Source organism: Oncorhynchus kisutch, linkage group LG21 (genome assembly GCF_002021735.2).
Source record: "Oncorhynchus kisutch isolate 150728-3 linkage group LG21, Okis_V2, whole genome shotgun sequence".
NCBI classification, from domain to species: Eukaryota; Metazoa; Chordata; class Actinopteri; order Salmoniformes; family Salmonidae; genus Oncorhynchus; species Oncorhynchus kisutch.
Window position 1 is genome coordinate 18,075,799 of NC_034194.2, and position 24,838 is coordinate 18,100,636.

A 24,838-nucleotide genomic window follows, 5' to 3' on the forward strand; every position below is an offset into this window, starting at 1 on the left:
GGGAGATGGAGGAGAGAGGGGGGAGATGGAGGAGAGAGGGGGGAGATGGATGGAGGAGAGAGGGGGAGATGGATGGAGGAGAGAGGGGGAGATGGATGGAGGAGAGAGGGGGAGATGGATGGAGGAGAGAGAGGGGGAGATGGATGGAGGAGAGAGGGGGAGATGGATGGAGGAGAGAGGGGGAGATGGATGGAGGAGAGAGGGGGAGATGGATGGAGGAGAGAGGGGGAGATGGATGAGAGAGGGGGAGATGGAAGAGAGAGGGGGAGATGGAGAGTATTATTTTGGAACTTTGTGTAATGTTCATTTTTATTGTTTATTATCTAGTTCACTTGCCCCTTAAATTGAATTGCCAGAGAAAGCGAGAGACAGAGTGAGAGACAGATGAGAGAGAGAGACAGATAAGAGATAAATACAGAGAGAGAGATAAAGAGACAGATCCTTCCCAAGTACAGGCTGAGAGACCACCAATTGGCAATAGAAACCGGCAGACAAAAATAAATGGCTACCCAAAGAGGAGCGTGTATGTGGTCACTGCACCACAGGGGAGGTCGAAACAGAGGCACTTTCTCCATTAATGTGAGAAATATTCCTCACCACTGATAGAAATGACTACGTGTTCAAATTGTTTACTTATTAAACCCAGAGGAAAAAAGAAAAAAAACACTAATTGGCGAAGGCCCAACGGCTACTTTTTCAGCTCGCTCTAGCACTACCATGCTAGCGTTAGGGCTAGTACGATAGCGCTAAGGCTAGCAAGAGATGGCGCTAGAGAGCAAGAGCGCTAGAGAGACCACATCAGTTGACACAGCTCACAGTAGGCATTCATACAGATATAACCTCTATGGTACTAAGGTCTAACAATGTGCGTAGTTTACATAATACCTTCGCACTCAATGTTAACATGACCGTGTTCAATAAAACAGCAAAAGCCAGTTAGCAGCAGACGATGAATCAATACTTTCCACCCATTGATCTTTCAGACACTAGCTAAGTGCAGTTATGGTACGACCTCCAGTTTAATATAGACACTGAAAGCGTCGCTCAGATGGAGTGTGGATGGGCCCATAGAGTTATGTTATCATGACTTTTACTACACACCAAGTATCAGAAAGAGAGGAAGGGGAAGAAGGGCACAAAGCGAGGAGAAAGCCACAACAAAAGGTGGTTGCAGTACTCACAGTTGTCCCTGAACTCGATGCTGGCCGGCAGCGTCAGTTCTGGGCTCAGGATGTCCGGGGACCTGAGGGGAGGACAGAGGTGGTTCTCAATGAACCAGCACAAGTAGGGCCCGTTCACCCCGCTAACCACCGACGGGGTGTGTGTGTGTTTCCGTAAATATCGGTGTGTGAGTGTATGTACCAGACTCTGTGGTCTGTACAGTTCAGTGGTCTGTATTATTGATGAGGGGGACCCAGCACAGCTCAGTGGTCTGTCTGTATTATTGATGAGGGGACCCAGTACAGCTCAGTGGTCTGTCTGTATTATTGATGAGGGGACCCAGTACAGCTCAGTTGTCTGTATTATTGATGAGGGGACCCAGTACATCTCAGTGGTCTGTATTATTGATGAGGGGACCCAGTACATCTCAGTGGTGTGTATTATTGATGAGGGGACCCAGTACAGCTCAGTGAGGAGAGGAGAATTGAACTGTGGCTGGCTCACAAGGCGCAGATGGAGATAAGGTGTCTGACAGGCAGAGCGTGACAGAGTTATGATGTTATGCTCTCTAGGCAGCACCACAACAAACACATAGATGGCTCTAGTAGCAGTTGACCGAACTATTAGGATTTAATTGACTACAACGGAGATTCCAGATTTGTGTGTCTCACCTGCCGTCCTGCTGCTCCCCGCGGATCATGGGTTTGACCATGCCTCTCTCGCTGCCGTTGGCTGAACGCTCCATATCCAGCTTACCGGAGCTCTGCAATGACACAGCAATACACAGTATGATGGAATGTTCTGCAGCCCAACAATGATGCTGATGGCACTATCATCCCTCTAACACACACACACACACCCACCGCAACCACATTTAAAAAAAACATATGAGTCGTACAGACTAAAGTGGAATGGCGACCCCGACCTGGGGCATACAGTTGAAGTCAGAAGTTTACATACACTTAGGTTGGAGTCATTAAAACTCGTTTTTTCAACCACTCCACAAATTTCTTGTTAACAAACTATAGTTTTGTGCATTACACAAATAATTTGCAAATAAATTCATAAAAAATCCTACAACGTGATTTTCAGGATTTTTTTTCTCATTTTGTCTGTCATAGTTTAAGTGTACCTATGATGAAAATTACAGGGCTCTCATCTTTTTAAGTAGGAGAACTTGCACAATTGGTGGCTGACTATATGTATTTCAAGGCCTACCTTCAAACTCAGTGCCTCTTTACTTGACATCATGGGAAAATTAAAAGAAGCCAAGACCTCAGAAAAATATTGTAGACCTCCACAAGTCTGGTCCATCTTTGGGAGCAATTTCCAAACACCTGAAAGTACCACGTTCATCTTTACAAACAATAGTGCGCAAGTATAACACCATGGGACCACGCAGCCGTCATACCTCTCAGGAGGGAGACGCGTTCTGTCTCCTAGAGATGAACGTACTTTGGTGCAAAAAGTGCAAATCAATCCCAGAACAGCAGCAAAGGACCTTGGGAAGATGCTGGAGGAAGCAGATACAAAGGTATCTATATCCACAGTAAAACGAGTCCTATATCGACATAACCTGAAATGCCGCTCATCAAGGAAGAAGCCACTGCTCCAAAACCGCCACAAAAAAGCCAGACTACGGTTTGAAACTGCACATGGGGACAAAGATCAGACTTTTTTGAAAAATGTCCTTTCGTCTGATGAAACAAAAATATAACTTTTTAATATAACTTTTTAAACATAATAACCATCGTTATGTTTGGAGGAAAAAGGGGGAGGCTTGCAAGTCAAAGAACACCATCCTAACCTTGAAGCATGGGGGTGGCAGCACCATGTTGTGGGGGCGCACTTCACAACATAGATGGCATCATGAGGTAGGAAAATGATGTGGATATATTGATGCAACATCTCAAGACATCAGTCAGGAAGTTAAAGCTTGGTAGCAAATGGGTCTTCCAAATGGACAATGACCCCAAGCATAATTCCAAAGTCGTAGCAAAATGGCTTAAGGACAACAAAGTCAAGGTATTGGAGTGGCCATCACGAAACCCTGACCTCAATCCTATAGAAAATTTGTGGGCAGAACTGAAAAAGCGTGTGTGAGAAAGGAGGCCTATAAACCTGACTCAGTTACACCAGCTCTGTCAGGAGGAATGGGAAGCTTGTGGAAGGCTACCCGAAACGTTTGACCCAAGTTAAACAATTTAAAGGCAATGCTACCAAATACACTCAATTAGTATGTAAACTTCTGACCCACTGGTTATATGATGAAAGAAATAAAAGCTGGGGGGGGGGGGGGGAAAATCACTATTATTCGGACATTTCACATTGTTAAAATAAAGTGATGATCCTAACTGACCGAAGACAGGGACATTTTACTAGGATTAAATGTCAAGAATTGTGAAAAACTGAGTTTAAATGTATTTGGCTAAGGTGCATGTAAACTTCCGACTTCAACTGTATGGACACACATTGATACAGAGGACCAGGGTAGTTAATGTACCTTGCTGGCGGGGAGGGCCGTCCCACTGTGAATGTCCCCTTGCAGGTCAAAGGTAGTCTCAGAAACACTCCTGCGTGAAAGGTGGACAGAGAGAGAGAGAGAATGAGAAAGTGACAGAACTGGAGCGAGGGACAGAGGGACGGTGGAGACGGACGGACAAGGGGGGAGAGAGCGAGAGCGGACGGACGGACAAGGGGGGAGAGAGAGAGACGGACGGACAAGGGGGAGAGAGAGAGACGGACGGACGGACGGACAAGGGGGGGAGAGAGAGAGACGGACGGACAAGGGGGGGAGAGGAGAGACGGACGGACGGACGGACAAGGGGGGAGAGAGAGAGCGGACGGACAAGGGGGAGAGAGACGGACGGACGGACGGACAAGGGGGGAGGGAGAGAGAGAGCGGACGGACGGACAAGGGGGAGGAGAGACGGACGGACGGACAAGGGGGGGGGAGAGAGACGGACGGACGGACAAGGGGGGAGAGAAGACGGCCACGGACGGACAAGGGGGGGGGTGGCGAGAGAGATCGGACGGACGGACAAGGGGGGGGGGAGTGAGACGGACGGACGGACACAGCGGGGGAGTGAGACGGACGGACGGACGGACAACGGAACGGCGGACCAAATGGGGGGGGGAGTGCGAGGACGGACGGACGACGGCACAATGGGGGGAGTGAGACGGACGGACGGACGGACAAAGGGGGGAGTGAGACGGACGACGGCCGGACGGACAAGGGGGGAGTGAGACGGACGGACGGACGGACAAGGGTGGGAGTGAGACGGACGGACGGACGGACAAGGGGGGAGTGAGACGGACCACGGACGGACAAGGGGGGCGTGGAGACGGACGGACAAGGGGGGGAGTGAGACGGACGGACAAGGGGGGAGAGCGAGACGAGGGGGAGAGAGACGGACGAGGGGGGGAGAGAGTACGGACGAGGGGGAGAGAGACGGACGAGGGGGGAGAGAGAGGACGAGGGGGGAGAGAGACGGACGAGGGGGGAGAGAGCGGACGACGGGGGGGAGAGAGACGGACGAGGGGAGAGAGACGGACGAGGGGGAGAGACGACGAGGGGGGGAGGAGACGGACGTAGGGGGGAGAGAGAGGACGAGGGGGGAGAGAGACGGACGGACAAGGGGGGAGAGAGACGGACGGACAAGGGGGGAGAGAGACGGACGGACAAGGGGGGAGAGAGACGGACGGACAGGGGGGAGAGAGACGGACGGACAAGGGGGGAGAGAGACGGACGGACAAGGGGGGAGAGAGACGGACGGACAAGGGGGGAGAGAGACGGACGGACAAGGGGGGGAGAGAGACGGACGGACAAGGGGGGAGAGAGACGGACGGACAAGGGGGGAGAGAGACGGACGGACAAGGGGGGAGAGAGACGGACGGACAAGGGGGAGAGAGACGGACGGACAAGGGGGGAGAGAGACGGCGACGGACAAGGGGGGAGAGAGACGGACGGACAAGGGGGGAGAGAGGACGGACGGACCAAGGGGGGGAGCGAGACGGACGGACAAGGGGGGAGAGAGACGGACGGACAAGGGGGGAGAGAGACGGACGGACAAGGGGGGAGAGAGACGGACGGACAAGGGGGGAGAGAGACGGACGGACAAGGGGGGGAGAGAGACGGACGGACAAGGGGGGAGAGAGACGGACGGACAAGGGGGGAGAGAGACGGAACGGACAAGGGGGGAGAGAGACGGACGGACAAGGGGGGAGAGAGACGGACGGACAAGGGGGGAGAGAGACGGACGGACAAAGGGGGGAGAGAGACGGACGGACAAGGGGGGAGAGAGACGGACGGACAAGGGGGGAGAGAGAGAGACGGACGGACAAGGGGGGGAGAGAGACGGACGGACAAGGGGGGGAGACGGACGGGACAGGGGGGAGAGACGGACGGTGGGGACGGACGAGGGACAAAGACGGACGGGGACAGAGACGGACGGACGGGGGACAGATGAAGGAGACAGACGGGAGAGGCGGAAGGACAGACGGACGACAGACGACAGACGGGAGACAGATGGAGACAGACGGGAGAGGCGGAAAGGACGGACGGACGGGGGACGAGCACGGACGGGAGAGGGACAGAGACGGACGGACGGGGGACGAGACGGACGGGAGAGGGACAGAGACGGACGGGGAGGGAGAGGGACAGAGACGGACGGACGGGGGACGAGACGGACGGGAGAGGGACAGAGACGGACGGGGAGGGAGAGGGACAGAGACGGACGGGGAGGGAGAGGGACAGAGAGAGGGAAGAACGGGGAGGAGCGAGAGAGAGAGAGGGACAGAGAGGGAAGAACGGAGAGAGAGAGGGACAGAGAGAGGGACAGAGAGAGGGACAGAGAGAGGGACAGAGAGAGGGACAGAGAGAGGGACAGAGAGAGGGACAGAGAGAGGGACAGAGAGAGGGACAGAGAGCATCAATAAGATCAGGAACAGAACTCCCACAAGGCGGTGGGAACTTCCATTACTGGGAAGAAATGACCTGAGTTGATATAAACATGCACACACACACAGTCACATGCTGTACGTACACACACACACACTCTGCCATCCCAGGACTGGGACAATCAACAGAAAGCCAGAAATTCCCTTTCATTGGCCTTATCACTGCAAATGAATGACTAGAACACGTTTATCTAAATATACCCTTGCACTACACTTGAATTAAATCCAGCTAACCACATTAGTGGTGACATGCAATGACAGGCCGGGAGCCACACAGTGTGGCTGTGTGAGAGAGCTGTCTGTTCTTAAGAAATGGCCTTAGATTTTCCCATGCTGCCCCATGATGAAACATAGCCATATTGTCTGCCCTGAGGGAAACGTGACAGTAGCCCTCACTGAAAGCTGTGTAATTGACCATAGGGCACTGATACAGGATAACTGTGTACCCACTTATTCAGTCAAAAGCCTTTTAAATCACAAACATTCATACATCATGCAAACCACAGTCTGTGTTTGAACTACCTTGGTGTCATTTGATTTCCATTCGTGTTCAAAGCAATAGATTTGGATGCAAGCATGAGGTCCCATTGCAAACACACGTGGCCCAATGTACAGCAAGCAAGAAATCCACCAGAACCATCAGAACTGTCACAAAAGCTGAAGTCCTTCAATTCCTCCCACTCCCTCGTTCCCTCTCTCCTCTCCCACCCAGACGTAATCCTCTCCAGCATCAGTCCACAGCATTAACGGCGGATTAAGGCTTCTGGCTACATCCACAACCGTAAATTCATTCACCAGCCAGCCTGTCGTTCAGTCCAAATGTTACACATCAGGTCAACATGGCTGGTTAAATTAACATCATGGGGATTCTATCATTCGACTAAAAGCCCAGATACACAGACTTAATGACCCTCGAATTACTGTACAGCTAAAACAACATCTAATTCAACACGCCACAGCCAGTCTCCAACCGCCAAATGCACTCTAGAAGCCTAACGACTGATAACAACATGCTAATGTGGTCAATATTTTTGACGAGTCCTCATACAACTACTGTCAATGAGGGGCTAGAAAGTCCTTCTCCAGTCGTCTACTACAGTGTACAAGCCTCTGTGCTGGAGACCGACGCAGCTGAAGTCCACTTAAATTGACACATTCTCCTCCTCTGTGGGACAGAGCCGAGATCCCAGGCCCTTAACTTCCATTTTTACCATAAAAGCCTCTACTCTCACTCACCTGGCAAGTGAAGGACCCACCGGAGCTGTCCCCTTCCTGTACCCTCTGTGCTGGTCTCGCTCTCTGGGTGGAGTAGGGTGCATAGTGAGCACGGAGGCTGCATCAGTGATCGGTGTATATATGTGTGTGTGCGCATGTGTGTGTGTCAGGCTCCTGGTCATCCCTCCCTCTTCAATGACAAGGCACTTCAGGCCACACCCCAGCCAGCCAGCCAGATTAGAGTCCCTACAACAGCCCCGATGTACCAGTCCCTCATCTGCAATAACTCCGCCTGTTACCCTTTTCTCCTTCTTGGACTCTCCCTCTTCACCTTCCCTTCCTCTAATACACTCTCCCTGCCTCCTCCTCTCTCTCTTCAGCTCCCTCTCTTTTCCCTTCTCTCTGCAGAGTTAAATTACAACTAGAGTTGCTGCGCTCAGATGGCTCCTCCCCCTCATGTCCATGTGGAATCTGTTTCCACGGCAGCGGTGTGGTCAACTCCAGGCCTCAAGTCACATCCCACCCCCAGGCGCACACTCTCTCACACACACACACACGACCTTGAGAAGGGTCAGAACCCTGGAAATGGAAATCAGCAGCACTGACTTCTCTGATGCAGACAGAGACAGCAGTAAAGCCACAGCTAGAGAGAAGTTATACAGCGGTGGCTAGGATACCTGACAGGATATAGGCTCTGATCAAAGCTTCAACCATCAGAGGAAATCCCATGCACCGAGGTGTACTGAGGCCACAGAGTTCTGGACCTGAATGACTAGCAGGAAGGCCATGGGCTGGTATGACAAGGTTACAAGATGTCTGCATTCCAAATGGCACTAATCCCTTCACAGTGCACTCCTTTCGACGAACGCACGACGCTCTAAAAAAACGAGATAATGGAAAGATACCGAAAGACAACACAACTTACGCCCTACCACTCATATCCACATTCATATAGCCAGTTAAATTAGATCTTTAGAAAAAGGAGCGGCGCTGTGATAATGTGTTTTAACTAGTTCTCTGTCTGAGTAACCTCTGGTGGCAGAGCCTACCACCATGACATGGCTCTACACGTAACTGAGCGAAGCTTTCAATCTGTTGTTGGTTTGGGTCCCGTGAAGAAACCCCCCGTGTCTTGTGGGGTATGCATGTCACTCTGTTTGAAGTGTACGCAAACAGATGATACAAGTGGTGAGGCATTTTCAACACGCAGGTTTCTTAAGAGACTCGGAGAGAAGAACAGCACATTTCTCCTCAATCAGGAAAGACGATCACGCGCGTCTTTGATGTTTTCTGTGCGTGCAGCTTTGCTTTGAGCCAGCTGCAGCTTTGCTCGGTCGTTCTTTGCTGCACCTGATGATATTACCTGACAGTAATCAAGAGGAGACCAGTTCCCTGAACAACTAGTACAGTTGATCTGTGTCAAAAACGCAGAACCGATTTTTTTTATAACAGACACACCCCTCCCCACCTTCACAACAACTTGATCAATATCACTTGGATAACTGACTTCCCAATGTTACTCCTGGGAGTTCAACTTCTTCAGCGGTCACACCTTTAATGCACAACTCCAGGTTGAGGTCTAAGAGAACGCTTTGAACCAAATAGGAAGCTGTGCTGGTGTGTTCAGAGGACTGAGAGAGGAGCACGAAGGTGGCTCTCATGTCACCCAGCTGAGAGACAGATCCTGAGTCTGATGACACTGGTTTCAGCAGGTCACTGCTTCCTGTCCCTGGGCATATTCATTCAAAGCCATTCCTGCTATCACCACTGGGATGAGAGACCTAGCCTCCAAGTGAGTGAGTGAGTGTGTGTGTGTGTGTGTGCCCACCTGTGTCAACAGCCGTCACTCCACCTACCCTGACTTGTGCCTTCCTCTCATCATCGGTCCGGGACCTCCCTTGCCCATGCTGTGGTCGTAGCTGGGGTCCACAAACTTGAAAACGTGGGAGGCGCCGAACTGAAGTGTGGCTCCGCTTCGCAGCACGGTGGTCTCGGTGACACGCTGGCCGTCCACGTAGGTCTCAGCCTCCAGACTGTGTGGCGTCACTGTCACCAGACCCTCTGTGTGCATCAGTTTGCAGTGGTGGGGCAGGATACCTGGACCAAACAGCTGGAGACAAAATACACTTGGTATCACAACATCCTTGACCTCAGCTAACTTATAGTCCAGTCTAGGCTAGTAACTTACAGCTAGGTCAATGTAGCACGTGACCACACACAAAAAAGGTCCTTACCTGGATGGAGCCGTCGTCTATCGTGTCTGAGCCCACCTCAGTGACACTGTGCTGCAGACGGTAGAGCTTTGGTTTGTCCCTGGAGTCGGAGCCGTCTATGGTGGAGACCAGGAGATAGTCAGTACACACAATATGGAGAGACACACACACACACACACACTACACAGAGACACAAACACGCACTACAGAGCACAGCAGGAGACACACACACTACAGTGTGGGGATTTGAGTCATACATCTCACACACACAACACATACATACACACGAGGGGAAAGAGACATACAAGACCATGTATTCCTAACAACTACCAGTAGACCAGATCAGTTGTGCATTTTGATTAGTAAACCACATATTTTAGTAAAAGCAAGCAGGAACTTAGTTAACATGTATTCGTCCTCTGAAAATTCTGTTAGTTTTGAAAATCCTCATTTGCAAAAAAGCACTTGCTATTGTTAAGCCAAACAATATTGGTCTTGGGCCTTAAACGTGGCCTCGTGCAGAGGAGCTGCCTTCACGCGGCTAGCCTTCACGCGGCTAGCCTTCACGCGGCTAGCCTTCACGCGGCTAGCCTTCACGCGGCTAGCCTTCACACAACCTCGCCCTAGACAGTGAGGCCCTCCTCTGATTGGCTGAATCATGGCACAAAAAGAAATTCAGGAAAGTAGCATTTAGTTGCCCATAGACACTGATCTCTGGTCTGTTTTGTGCCGTTTCCCCTTAATAGTTATGGTCAGCATTTTGGGGGTGGAGAAGCTGATCAGAGATCTGTGTCAAAGGGCAACTTTTGAGAGTGGGTAGAAGTTGAACCTAACCACGGATACGATCAGATCGTTTTCCATCACTATAACGGTCAAAAATGGAATACTCAATCTTCAGGGTAATCTGATCCTAGATCTGTAGTTATGGGCAACTTCTAACACAAGCCAGCTTGTTTCCAGAGAAACATAGCAGTAGATGGGTCTGGTGATGAGAGTGGAGGAGAGGCATGTGTGGTGGGTAGGCAGGTTTACCTTCCAGGTGCTGATACGTGTAGTAGCCATAGTGATTTCCCCTCCCTAGGTGAGCAGACATGCAGAGGAGGCGGCCGCAGTAGGGATAGACAGAACAAACACCATGACAGAGGAGGCCAGGAGAGAGGACACACACACACACAGAGCAGAGGGTGAAAATGTTGCAGCAAGGAGAAAATGCAGTGCCATTCTTCGCCTCACCCGCGCGTCCCCCAGAGTCCACACGCAGACCCCAGAGTCCACACACAGACCCCCAGAGTCCACACACAGACCCCCAGAGTCCACACACAGACCCCCAGAGTCCACACACAGACCCCCAGAGTCCACACACAGACCCCCAGAGTCCACACACAGTCCACACACAGACCCCCAGAGTCCACACACAGACCCACAGAGTCCACACACAGTCCACACACAGACCCCCAGAGTCCACACACAGACCCCCAGAGTCCACACGCAGACCCCCAGAGTCCACACGGAGACCCCCAGAGTCCACACGGAGACCCCCAGAGTCCACACACAGACCCCCAGAGTCCACACACAGACCCCCAGAGTCCACACACAGACCCCCAGAGTCCACACACAGACCCCCAGAGTCCACACACAGACCCCCAGAGTCCACACACAGACCCCCAGAGTCCACACACAGACCCCCAGAGTCCACACAGTCCACACACAGACCCCCAGAGTCCACACACAGACCCCCAGAGTCCACACACAGACCCCCAGAGTCCACACACAGACCCCCAGAGTCCACACACAGACCCCCAGAGTCCACACACAGTCCACACACAGACCACACACAGACCACACACAGACCCCCAGAGTCCACACACAGACCCCCAGAGTCCACACGCAGACCCCCAGAGTCCACACGCAGACCCCCAGAGTCCACACGCAGACCCCCAGAGTCCACACACAGACCCCCAGAGTCCACACACAGACCCCCAGAGTCCACACACAGTCCACACACAGACCCCCAGAGTCCACACACCCGCGCGTCCCCCAGAGTCCACACGCCCGCGCGTCCCGCAGAGTCCGCGTGCCCGCGCGTCCCCCAGAGTCCGCGTGCCCGCGCGTCCCCCAGAGTCCGCGTGCGCGCGCGTGCGCGCGCGTCCCCCAGAGTCCGCGTGCAAACCCCCCCCAGAGTCCGCGTCCGCGCGCAAACCCCCCCCAGAGTCCGCGCGCAGACCCCCCCCAGAGTACGCGCGCAGACCCCCCCCAGAGTCCGCGCGCAGACCCCCCCAGAGTCCGCGCGCAGACCCCCCCCAAGAGTCCGCGCGCAGACCCCCAGAGTCCGCACGCAGACTCCCAGAGTCCGCACGCAGACCCCCAGAGTCCACACGCAGACCCCCAGAGTCCACACGCAGACCCCCAGAGTCCACACGCAGACCCCCAGAGTCCACACACAGTCCACACACAGTCCACACACAGACCCCCACAGTCCACACACAGACCCCCAGAGTCCACACGCAGACCCCCAGAGTCCACACGCAGACCCCCAGAGTCCACACGCAGACCCCCAGAGTCCACACGCAGACCCCCAGAGTCCACACGCAGACCCCCAGAGTCCACACACAGTCCACACACAGACCCCCAGAGTCCACACACAGACCCCCAGAGTCCACACACAGTCCACACACAGACCCCCAGAGTCCACACACAGACCCCCAGAGTCCACACGCAGACCCCCAGAGTCCACACGCAGACCCCCAGAGTCCACACGCAGACCCCCAGAGTCCACACGCAGACCCCCAGAGTCCACACGCAGACCCCCAGAGTCCACACACAGTCCACACACAGACCCCCAGAGTCCACACACAGACCCCCAGAGTCCACACGCAGACCCCCAGAGTCCACACACAGACCCCCAGAGTCCACACACAGTCCACACACAGACCCCCAGAGTCCACACACAGACCCCCAGAGTCCACACACAGTCCACACACAGACCCCCAGAGTCCACACGCAGACCCCCAGAGTCCACACGCAGACCCCCAGAGTCCACACGCAGACCCCCAGAGTCCACACGCAGACCCCCAGAGTCCACACGCAGACCCCCAGAGTCCACACGCAGACCCCCAGAGTCCACACGCAGACCCCCAGAGTCCACACGCAGACCCCCAGAGTCCACACGCAGACCCCCAGAGTCCACACGCAGACCCCCAGAGTCCACACGCAGACCCCCAGAGTCCACACGCAGACCCCCAGAGTCCACACGCAGACCCCCAGAGTCCACACACAGCCCCCCAGAGTCCACACACAGACCCCCAGAGTCCACACACAGACCCCCAGAGTCCACACACAGTCCACACGCAGACCCCCAGAGTCCACACGCAGACCCCCAGAGTCCACACGCAGTCCACACACAGACCCCCAGAGTCCACACACAGACCCCCAGAGTCCACACACAGACCCCCAGAGTCCACACACAGTCCACACGCAGACCCCCAGAGTCCACACACAGACCCCCAGAGTCCACACACAGACCCCCAGAGTCCACACACAGTCCACACACAGGCCCCCAGAGTCCACACACAGACCCCCAGAGTCCACACACAGACCCCCAGAGTCCACACACAGTCCACACACAGACCCCCAGAGTCCACACACAGACCCCCAGAGTCCACACGCAGACCCCCAGAGTCCACACGCAGACCCCCAGAGTCCACACGCAGACCCCCAGAGTCCACACGCAGACCCCCAGAGTCCACACGCAGACCCCCAGAGTCCACACACAGTCCACACACAGACCCCCAGAGTCCACACACAGACCCCCAGAGTCCACACACAGACCCCCAGAGTCCACACACAGTCCACACACAGACCCCCAGAGTCCACACACAGACCCCCAGAGTCCACACGCAGACCCCCAGAGTCCACACGCAGACCCCCAGAGTCCACACGCAGACCCCCAGAGTCCACACGCAGACCCCCAGAGTCCACACGCAGACCCCCAGAGTCCACACACAGACCCCCAGAGTCCACACACAGTCCACACACAGACCCCCAGAGTCCACACGCAGACCCCCAGAGTCCACACGCAGACCCCCAGAGTCCACACGCAGACCCCCAGAGTCCACACACAGACCCCAGAGTCCACACACAGACCCCCAGAGTCCACACACAGTCCACACACAGACCCCCAGAGTCCACACACAGACCCCCAGAGTCCACACACAGACCCCCAGAGTCCACACACAGTCCACACACAGACCCCCAGAGTCCACACACAGACCCCCAGAGTCCACACGCAGACCCCCAGAGTCCACACGCAGACCCCCAGAGCCCACACGCAGACCCCCAGAGCCCACACGCAGACCCCCAGAGTCCACACACAGACCCCCAGAGTCCACACACAGACCCCCAGAGTCCACACACAGTCCACACACAGACCCCCAGAGTCCACACGCAGACCCCCAGAGTCCACACGCAGACCCCCAGAGTCCACACACAGACCCCCAGAGTCCACACACAGACCCCCAGAGTCCACACACAGACCCCCAGAGTCCACACACAGACCCCCAGAGTCCACACACAGACCCCCAGAGTCCACACACATACTTGTGCGAACATGCAGGGAAATAGTCCAAACACACACCCAATTCAGACTTCCACACACAGACACACAGCTTTCCCCCAAACACTCAACACACACCTTGAATCCCTCATGCGGAAAGAAGAAAACCCTAGCCTGGGAGACATGCTCTTTTGTTGCAATGCACTCAAACGGATCTCAAACCTTCAAACAGAATCTCTTAGATACCTGAATAACTTGTAACTACTAAATAAATCTCTGATGAGGTTAAGTTGGTTCTGAGAGACAGGGTTAGTTAACTGTATGGGTGATAGGACGGTAAGGGGAGCATGGAGGGCAACAAGCAGCTGTTAGGGCCAGCCCAGCAGTGAGGACTGGCCAAGTTACTGGACACAACATCTGAGGACTAGACTAGACTAGACCTGATGTATTCTCTTGGTGGAGTGGTACAATAAACTGGGCAGGAGATGCTTCTAAGGCCCACTCACTCACCTTGTTAGAAGAGACTACAGAGAGTTCTCAGGGCATCAGGAAGTCTGGTCCATTCAGTATATTACCTACACTGCCACTACAGGTGTGTGAATGTCAGTGCACAATCACACAGCCATTACACGGTTGTGTTGGCTATGTGAGTAGAACTGGGCCTTCCTTACAGAATGTCTGTGCTCTCTTGTGTTCGGCGTCAGCTGGGAATGTGTGTATCTTCAAGTGTGTGTCTACCTGTATCTATGTGTGTGTGTGAGATGCACCTGGGCTGAGCTCCACCAGGTACGGCAGTTTCTCTGGGGGTAGAGAGCCGTACAGGGGCCCGTCCATGCCCTTCCCTCTGAGGCCCTTGTCCTCTGGTTTCCGGCCCTTCTTAGGCACGTAGTCAGGAGGTCTCTTCTTCAGCTGGAACACGAGGGCTCCTGAAACAACACAAGGAGCTGCGTTATGACCCAGAGCTACCAGGAGAGGGCAGTACAGATGGGGGACGTCAGATAAAAACACAACACATAAAGACAATGAACTAGTTCGGTGTGAAAAAACGTATGAACAAAACACCTCAACAACCAAGTCGGTTAAAACTAGCTTTTGGTTGTTCTTGTAAGGTCAACTCCCTTTAGATCTGCACGTTTCATTGAGACTTTTGCATCAACACTACCTCGGTCATTGGGCCAGTCTCTGAAGATCTGAAGAGGACACTCCGTATCGTCCAGGACGATCTCCTTCCCAGACTTGTCATCTGTGTGCTGCAGGACCACAAAACACAACCGTAAAACCACCACACGTTCAACTGGAAGAGTGACATATCAACATGCATCGACTTGTGACCATACAACCATGGCTTAAATATAGTGTAGCGTATATAGGGTGTACATAGGATGTGTTCCAAACCATTTGATTATTGCCCATTAGAACATGAGCCAATAGGTGGCTGCTCTCCCTTTCCCTTGGTAGGTCTTCCCTCCATGTCTCCTGCACGCACCAGACATGACCTCTCCCTCTATTCCAAGTCCAACCCCTTCTCCCTCCTCCACTCCCTAATAATGGTCTCTCCCTCACATCTCTGCTGTAGTAATGACTGACTGTCCCAACAAGACGCTGGTGAGAAACATGCGCTGTCCATGTCTGGTCACAGCAGTTTGATGTTGTATATATTAACGACAGATGTATAACAGAGGCGGATGGACGGCTGGAGAGAGGGGGAACTGAATGGGATTGGCTGTGACTGGAGCTGTCAAGCGGCAGGGATAGGAGGCGTGTGGCGGCGAAGGTCAGCGCTTTAGTGTGGAGATGTCGGTCATATGGTGACAGGAGAGATTAGGCCAGACATTCTGCTGCTACTCTGTCATCCCTGCCCGGGACTCCATACACACACACACACCTGCTGGCCTGGCACTTTGAAGAAATGCAATTAAATTACAACCAAACAGATGACTGTGCCAACAGTCCCTTTCCTGCTTTAATCTGACAGATGACTAGGAAGAGTGTGGATGGCGGGATGAGACTCAGAGTTGAAACAGGAGGGTTGGCGCTGGGTCGGAATGAAAGCTCTCCAGGACCACAGTTGGCTTCCAACGGGGGGGGGAAGTAAGGTCTAGTTGTTCTTGGTAAGGGATGGGGGTGCGGACTCTTACCCTGGCGATGCAGTACTCCCGGGGGTTCTCCTTCTCCAGGCCGTACTTCTCCAGGGCCTCCACCACAGCAAAGTCTGCCATGTCTGTCGTGGACAGCAGGATGGTCTTATAAGGAATGTTGGGCTTCAGACTGTCTGCATAGATCCTCAACGTCCCCCCTAAGAGACAGAAGCAGGGGTTGGAGTTACACACTCATTTTATTATGCCACATCTGTACTCAATATATTTTGTTTTCCTTTGGCAGGAATATTCCACATAGCAGCATACCTCACCATCAGCACTCTGTCACACACACTTTCTTTTCTCTCTCTATCAGACTACAGACTGGCTCGGAGTTAACAGACAGGGATGTAGGTCTAGGACGCTTGCCCATTTCACACAGGGATTTACTCCTCTGGATTGGGAGTAGAGAGAGAGACTGAGGAGGAACTGGGAAGGGGGTTTATGTCCGTGTCAGATAGATGGCATTTTAGCTGGGAGTGAACCAGCAGACCAGGCCAGAGGGCTTATGGTTCAGGCCTCCAGATTACATAACATCTGAGGTCTGGATATCACTCAATAGGAGAAAGTCTGGAAGTTAAAAATAAATAAAAAAGTAAATGCAGAAACAGCCTTTGTTCAAACATACTTCCAGAAGTAATCAAGGCACTCATGTAGTGAAGAAATGTAAAGGCCTTTAATGTTGGATATGACCGTGTCAGTAACCGCAGCACCAGTTAGCCCCTAACGCTCTAGATAACATGAAAACAGCCTAACCAGCTCTGCTAGGGCGAGTAAAATGGTCAGTGAGGTTCTCTCATTTGTGTCTGGAAGGAGATAGCAAGCTAGACAACTTTAGCCAGTTGGCTTGGGGTGCTCGACTGCCGTTGAGGTCAGAACTCCCAGATCAACCCTACTCCTCGGCCAGAGCGTCCAGTGTGCGAAAACTCTGAACTTCTGAACAGACAATCTGACAACGCTCTGATTTTATGAACGACCCAGAGCGCACTGACACACTCGAGGCAATTTACGTGACCCTAATATTACTTTCTTCTCCCTTCATCCTAAGTTTGCTTGCTACATGTTACCAAGAAATCCACAAGGATCCTCATAACACTCCTGGAAGGCCAATCACAAGCAACAATGATACTATATATCAGAGCATGCCTCTATGCATGTTCATTTCTACATTAAGCCTAGTGTCCAAACTCATCTCTTTCCTTCAAGACACCACTCACACTGAGCTCAAAGATGGACCTTCGTATCTGCTAACAATGGATGTTGAATCTCTTCACAACAATATTGTACACAATGACGGTCTGGAGGCTTTTAAGCATCATCTCCAACTGAGGCCAGAGGCAAGTACGCCCTCTGCTGACTTTCTCCTTCAATTAACACATTTTCCATTTATTTTATTTTGTATTTTTTTACTGGAACCTCTAGGCAAGTCAGTCAACAACAAATTCGATAAACAACATTTCCCTTTTCCAGGACAAGCTCTTCAGACAACAGAAGGGAACTGCTATGGGGGTTTGAGCCGCTCCAAAACTATGCAAACTTATTTATGGGACTTCGGGAAGTGAAGTTTATTCTCGGTTCTGCTAACTATTTTATGTTACAAAATGGTACGGTTATGACAAATACATTTTTTGTGTTCTCTGGAACCCGAAAATGAGTTATCACTCCATAACTAGGTTAATTCCCTCAATGAGAATGTGAAACTGAGTTTAGAATACAGTCAAATAGAAATGTACTTTCTGGATGTGAAAATCTTAACTCGGATGTCTCACTCCACACCAACATCTACAGGAAAAGTACGCACCGCAATACCATGGTCAGGGCGGACAGGTCGGGGCGGACAGGTTTCACCCTGCTAAATCTGATTAAGAACATTCCCTTCAGACTATTTCAATTCAAAAGCTGCGCCGTATTCGTTGACAGGGAGGAGGATTGAGGAAAAGGCTGTGGAAATGCATTCTAGGTTTCAGCAACAGGGATGCAAACATAGCGTTAAACAAGTCTCTCACCAAAGCTACATCTCTGGAACGAGAAAGACTTCTCAAAAACACACCCCCACAGGCTTCAAACCCCCTAAACCAATCTACTCTCCGAACCGCCACAGCAAGGAGGCAAACAGGGTTCAGGATATCATTAAACACAATTGGAGTATCATTGAAAGTGATCATAAGTCGATGTGTTCTCTGAACCGGCTGCATTTCCTTACAGAAGGGCACCTACCTTCAAGGATACGTTGGTGCGCAGCGACCTCACCCCCTTAACTAAGCCAAGTTGGCTCCCCAAGCCCACAGGCAACTTCCCATGTGGCATCTGCAACTCACATTGTAAAAACAAATCCGTTCAGGGACCGAGAGTCTGTCAAGTGCAACACCACATGTGTGTGGAGTGGTTGGAGTGCCCGTGTGGGTGTTTTTACATAGGAGGACAGGGGATCTTTAAACTGGATCTTTAGAATAAGGGCCACTGCATTGCGAGATGTACAGTGCCTTGCGAAAGTATTCGGCCTCCTTGAACTTTGCGACCTTTTGCCACATTTCAGGCTTCAAACAAAGATATAAAGCTGTATTTTTTTGTGAAGAATCAACAAGTGGGACACAATCATGAAGTGGAGCGACATTTATTGGATATTTCAAACTTTTTTAACAAATCAAAAACTGAAAAATTGGGCATGCTTGACAGTGGGGATGGTGTGTTCAGGGTGATGAGATGTGTTGCTTTTACGCCAAACATAACGTTTTGCATTGTTACCAAAAAGTTCAATTTTGGTTTCATCTGACCAGAGCACCTTCTTCCACATGTTTGGTGTGTCTCCCAGGTGGCTTGTGGCAAACTTTAAACGACACTTTTTATGGAGATCTTTAAGAAATGGCTTTCTTCTTGCCACTCTTCCATAAAGGCCAGATTTGTGCAATATACGACTGATTGTTGTCCTATGGACAGAGTCTCCCACCTCAGCTGTAGATCTCTGCAGTTCATCCAGAGTGATCATGGGCCTCTTGGCTGCATCTCTGATCAGTCTTCTCCTTGTACGAGCTGAAAGTTTAGAGGGACAGCCAGGTCTTGGTATATTTGCAGTGGTCTGATACTCCTTCCATTTCAATATTATCGCTTGCACAGTGCTCCTTGGGATGTTTAAAGCTTGGGAAATCTTTTTGTATCCAAATCCGGCTTTAAACTTCTTCACAACAGTATCTCGGACCTGCCTGGTGTGTTCCTTGTTCTTCATGATGCTCTCTGCGCTTTTAACGGACCTGAGACTATCACAGTGCAGGTGCATTTATACGGAGACTTGATTACACACAGGTGGATTGTATTTATCATCATTAGTCATTTAGGTCAACATTGGATCATTCAGAGATCCTCACTGAACTTCTGGAGAGAGTTTGCTGCACTGAAAGTAAAGGGGCTGAATAATTTTGCACGCCCAATTTTTCAGTTTTTGATTTGTTAAAAAAGCTTGAAATATCCAATAAATGTCGTTCCACTTCATGATTGTGTCCCACTTGTTGATTCTTCACAAAAAAATACAGTTTTATATCTTTATGTTTGAAGCCTGAAATGTAGCAAAAGGTCGCAAAGTTCAAGGGGGCCGAATACTTTCGCAAGGCACTGTATATGAGGAAATTAAGTATTCTCCCTTCCTGTAAGACGGGTCAAATTTTTTTGTTCTTCATTTTGTTGTTCTCTATTCAGAAGTTTGCTAACATGAGCTCGTATACAGTTTTTTTTCTTTTATGATATTGCATTTCATTTGTGGTGTTGCATTCTCCTTATCCCATGTTTATTCTGTTCCTCTTTGCATCTTGAAGGTGTTTTTCCTCTTGATCAATTACAATAAATTGAGTCACGTCCTGTGAGAGTTGCGATACAAACCGGTTTTGTCCACCACTATTCTTTGTCACCCTGATGAGGGCTGTTGTCGATGCGACGAGCCGTTTATTTATTTTTGCCCTGCCTAGCCGTAATACATTAAAGGCTTTTACATGGTTTCACTACATGAGAGCGCTTTGACTACTTCTGGAAGTTGGTTTGCACAACATCAGTTTACTCTCCAGCATCAACTTCTGTTTGTTCCATAGTATTTTACCCCATGATCAAAGAGCACCTCGTGGATTAACGATAAATCAAAGAAGCCCTCCCCTCATGTGCCTCTAAGAAGCTAGTCTAAGTAAAGACGTGGCCAGAGGTAGAAAGTTGCCCATAACCTCATATCTAGGATCAGATTAAACTAGATTAAAAACAAATATTTGTACTTCTTCTAAACAACACTTGAGATCAACACATTTTTAAAACAGTTATGTCAGTGTCACCACTTGACCAAAACAGATTTGGGATACAGAGTTCAGGCTGCAAAAGAAAAAACTCCTGCGGACATTAATGGTGTCCCTCCCATGGTTGGCAGAGGGCTGTAAGCCATTGGGAACAAGATGTGAGGCCTGGCAGTGCCAGTCAGTGTGTGGTGTTCACTGAGGACATGGGCTAAAGCAGATTAGAGTGGCCCCCTGCTCTGTCTGGCCCAGGCCTTATGTAATTACAGTATGGAGACAGGGTGTTCTCTCCTGGCAACAGATAGGACCGGGACAAGAGACAATGGATTTGGACTGGCCTATAGGCATATCTCGACTCAAAGTAACACATTTTAAATTGGTAGATCCAGGAGTCCAGGGACCCTACCCGAGTCGGGCCTGCCGTCGCTGCTGCGGAACTCCTGCATCCTCTTCTCCAGTTTCTGCTGCCGCCTCCTCTTCATCACCACCTCAGGGTTAGAGATGGTCCTGGTGAAGCTGTTCTCCGGCATGTCCTTGTACACCTCCGCCGCCAGTCTGGAGTTCTCTCTGGAGGAGCAGGAGAAACACAACACTCAGAAGTACTCCACTGCAAACCTACTCACAGAAATATATTTACTTTACCATGCAGGTTACTTCTTTATACACCATCTATATCTATCTATCTATATACACACACACACACACACACACACGTGTATATACACACGTGTATATATACACACACACACACACACACGTGACATTGTCCTCCTTACCCATCTTCTCTGTTCAGTGCTTGCTCATCTCCGTCCGGAATGTGAGCCTCCTTCTCTCTCTTCTTCTCCTTCTTCTTCTCTTTCTTGGACAGTGTCCGCTTGAAGTTCTGGATGACTCCCTCCTTCTCCCTCTCCGGCCCGTTGCTCTGCATCTTCTGTTGTGAGAGAAAACAAGAGTTGGAACGGGGCCAACTTAACACCTAGAGCCTGAGGCCTAGGGGTCTGGGCACCACTCTACCAGCCAGCCAAATAAAACCATCAGCTGACAGACAGAACAACAGGGTGAGAGTTCAATCAAAAGCCAAAATGTGAACTTACTTGGCCAAAGAAAGCAGAGAGAGCCTTTTCAGAGGGGATCAGTTCGAGTCTAAATCCCCATAAAGCATTAGATGTGTTAAAGCCTTCCAGTGTTCCAGAACTGCCCTGTCAAATGGCTGAGCAGGGGACTCTTCTGAGAAGACTCCATCTCTTTCCACTCCCCAAAAGCACTCCTGATCTCCTATCACTCATTCACACACGCTCACACAATTTCAGCCTAAAAGCCTTTTGGGGAGTCCTCTATGTACCTCTAGTAGCAGATGCTTTTAGGAGGCGAGGAGAGGTGCTGCCACTAAGAGGAGATAAGTGTAGTTTAAGATCTGCTTCCCCTGTGATGACTGGAGTGATGACTGGGTAGGAGAATTGTGTGTGTGTTTTATAGCTCTTTTACTGCTCCCCTGGGCAGAGGTGGTTGATTATCCTCACACTGGTCAGAGTGTAGCCACTCATCCCAAGAGATGAAACACACATAACTCATTCACATCTCATTCACCCCCCCCCCACCACACACACACTACTGCTTTTATATCCTGGGCCAGGGGGAGAACATATTTGGCTGAGGAAATGGAGAGAGGTTCGGGGAGCCGAGCTACTCCAGGTCAAGTGGCCCAGTATAAAATAAAAACAGTTGCATCTCTCTAGGGTGCTAAAGAGCACTAAAGAAGTCTCGGAGCAGGAGGCATTGTATCAGAGCCAGGATGCACATCAACACATTGAGCAGTCAGTTCCTATGATCCTCTAATGAAATATAGACTAACAAGATCATAGCAGTGGACTTGACGGTTGGGTATTTAGTTACAGTTCTACAGAGGCAGAGCAATCTGATAATGTTGTCATCGCGAGGGTCCTGCTGTGCAGCAGTTTTGAGTCATTTCACTGATGCCAAATCTAAGAATAGACTAGGTCCATTATTATTTTTCAATGACGCAACGCACATTCACAGGAATCCCCAAATCACACCATATAGTCCAGTACTTGCTTTATGTCTAGCAGAAGCATACTGGAAGCCAGGCTTGCCTGAGACCGCTCTGCTTCTTGTTGCTGCTGTCGTCACTCACCTTGGGGATGATGTCGTTCTCGTTCTTGAGGACGAAGCGTCCCTCGCGGTCGTCTTTGTTCCAGTTGAGCTGCACCACCAGTGGCTTCTCATCCAGGTCCAGCTTCCGTTCTTCTGCCAGAGAGAGGGGGGGGGGTCAACCGCTTAACACACTGCTTTACACCCTGCTAGCCCACACCAGTTAACCCACACCCCTATACAGCCAGCTTAGCTAGCTCTGGGCTATATACTCTCATTTAACATAAATAAACAGAATAAGCTTAGGATAAAGTATTAGGATGCGCTTAGGATATAGCATTAATGATTGACAGACAAATGTGGTACGACTGTGGAGATTTAAAATATGACTATATAAAAGCACAACTGTCCTATGCAGGCACACACACGTACAGTACACGCTACTCCTCTCTCAATATGAAGAGATACCAAAGCCTGGACTGAGGGCTGCTGATCTCAAGGTCCCATTAGGCACCATGGGAGCTGGACCCTGCTCTCCTGGCTTCTCTGTAGCGCAGGCTAACAGTCCTTGTCTCGTGACCCAAACAGAGTGGCTCACTCAAACCACATATCCAAACAAATAAGCAACCCGATGTTGAATGTTATCAGTCTAATGCTCGGTGTGGTCGACCATAATACCCGTTCAATAACCTTGGTCTACTTACAAAACAACCCACCCATCCTTCCACTCACCCCCGCTGACGTGGACCTCGTAGAGGGAGTATTTAGGCGAGGAGAGCATTCTCATGTCGGGCCGGAACTTCTCGGCCAGCGTCTCGATGACGTCCTGAGTGGTGGCCGTGGAGGACACGCGGATGCACTTGGTGGCAAAGTTCCCCGCCACGCGGTCCTGGAAGTAGAAACGCATCACGCCGTGGAACTCCAAGTCCTGAAAGAGAGGGAAGATGAGAAGAGAGAGGGGTGAGGGGTCATTCGTTTACTTCACAGCTGAAGACCTGAAGGGCCAAGTTTGGCTTTATCCTTCCTTTCTCACACTTTCATAATTAACATTTCATGCTACACCAACACCGAGCGTCTTGAAAAATCACATTGATCACCGGAAAAATATATATCCTTTTGTTTAACGCAGCCTTATTTGGACACCAGTAACCTCATAACCAACCTGCAGCTGGAATTTGAGCGAAGAGATATTTCTGGGACAAGATAAGAAGTAACGGGAAGAGGAGAGGACGGTAGTCGGGGGATAGCTGCTCCTGTTTCTAACTCACCACGGAGAGAGAAGGATAGAAGGAAGGAGATGGAGGGAAGAGAGAGGGAAGACGCTGGAGGAACCTGCTCTCCTTATTTGTCTGTACAATAGAGAAACAGGCGCTCCGTAGCTACAGTGACTCAGCAATATGAGCTTAGCCAGGAAATGTACACAGACATGGAATCACTTTAATGTTTACATGCTGTTCCACAAGTCAAGGCCATCCCTATTTAACTATTTCTGTACATTTACTTTTATATCCACGTATTCGTCAGATATACAACAAATATTCTATCCACATACTGTCCACAATGTCTATAAAAATCACACACACAGTATATACATATATATTTATACTCCGGACTCTGACATTGCTCATCCTAATATTTCTATATTTCTTAATTCCATTCTGTTATTTTTAGATGTGTGTATTGTTGTGAATTGTTAGGTACTACCTCACTGCTGGGGCTAGGAACACAAGCACATCGCTTGTGTATGGGAGCAAGAAAATTAGCCTTCGCTATAAGTGTCGCATCTAATAGCAGAGCACACTTCCACTATAATAGCATACAGAGCTCATTTCCCACCACACCTAGACCCCTGACCACGTCAAGCTCGGAGACCGCCCTTGGTCAAGTGGCAACGATCAACATCTATAGGCGCCTGTCATTTCTAGCTAAACCGGCCTTTTGTGGACAGTTTAGACAGGATGTAGAATGGTGGTAACAAGTGTGATCATTAGAAAAAAAGAGCCTTAGGAGAGAGTCGGGGGCAGGAGGACAGACAGGCCTACTAATACTCATCATATGATCTGAAAGGAAGGGAGGTGTGCAGGTAGCAGTCAGTGTGTGTGGGTGTGTGTGAAACAGCCAGCTCAGCCTACCTGCTCTTCTCCCAGGCAGACTACACTCCAGCGCTCCTCTCAGAGTCTGTTCAGCTAAGAACAGAAATAGCCCTACATGATCACATAGGACCTT

At 50.8% G+C, this 24,838-nt stretch overlaps 1 protein-coding gene across 15 annotated transcripts in view; it reads right to left on the reverse strand.

Moving 5' to 3' along the window:
* LOC109885485 (afadin) overlaps positions 1-24,838 on the reverse strand; it is a 125,738-nt gene that overhangs the window by 45,079 nt on the left and 55,821 nt on the right. For 7 of the 15 annotated variants that reach the window (XM_031800973.1, XM_031800977.1, XM_031800971.1 and 4 more), the window contains exons 2-14: positions 23,345-23,540; positions 22,656-22,768; positions 21,280-21,434; positions 20,910-21,070; positions 16,239-16,396; positions 15,263-15,350; positions 14,868-15,026; positions 10,581-10,625; positions 9,570-9,664; positions 9,192-9,445; positions 3,665-3,734; positions 1,833-1,924; positions 1,182-1,243 (exon numbers count right to left, since the gene is read on the reverse strand). In XM_031800973.1, coding sequence (XP_031656833.1) covers positions 1,182-1,243; positions 1,833-1,924; positions 3,665-3,734; positions 9,192-9,445; positions 9,570-9,664; positions 10,581-10,625; positions 14,868-15,026; positions 15,263-15,350; positions 16,239-16,396; positions 20,910-21,070; positions 21,280-21,434; positions 22,656-22,768; positions 23,345-23,540 — 1,648 coding nt within the window. The remainder of the gene's footprint in view (positions 1-1,181; positions 1,244-1,832; positions 1,925-3,664; positions 3,735-9,191; positions 9,446-9,569; positions 9,665-10,580; positions 10,626-14,867; positions 15,027-15,262; positions 15,351-16,238; positions 16,397-20,909; positions 21,071-21,279; positions 21,435-22,655; positions 22,769-23,344; positions 23,541-24,838) is intronic. The other 8 variants (XM_031800975.1, XM_031800974.1, XM_031800981.1 and 5 more) reach the window with 3 other exon arrangements.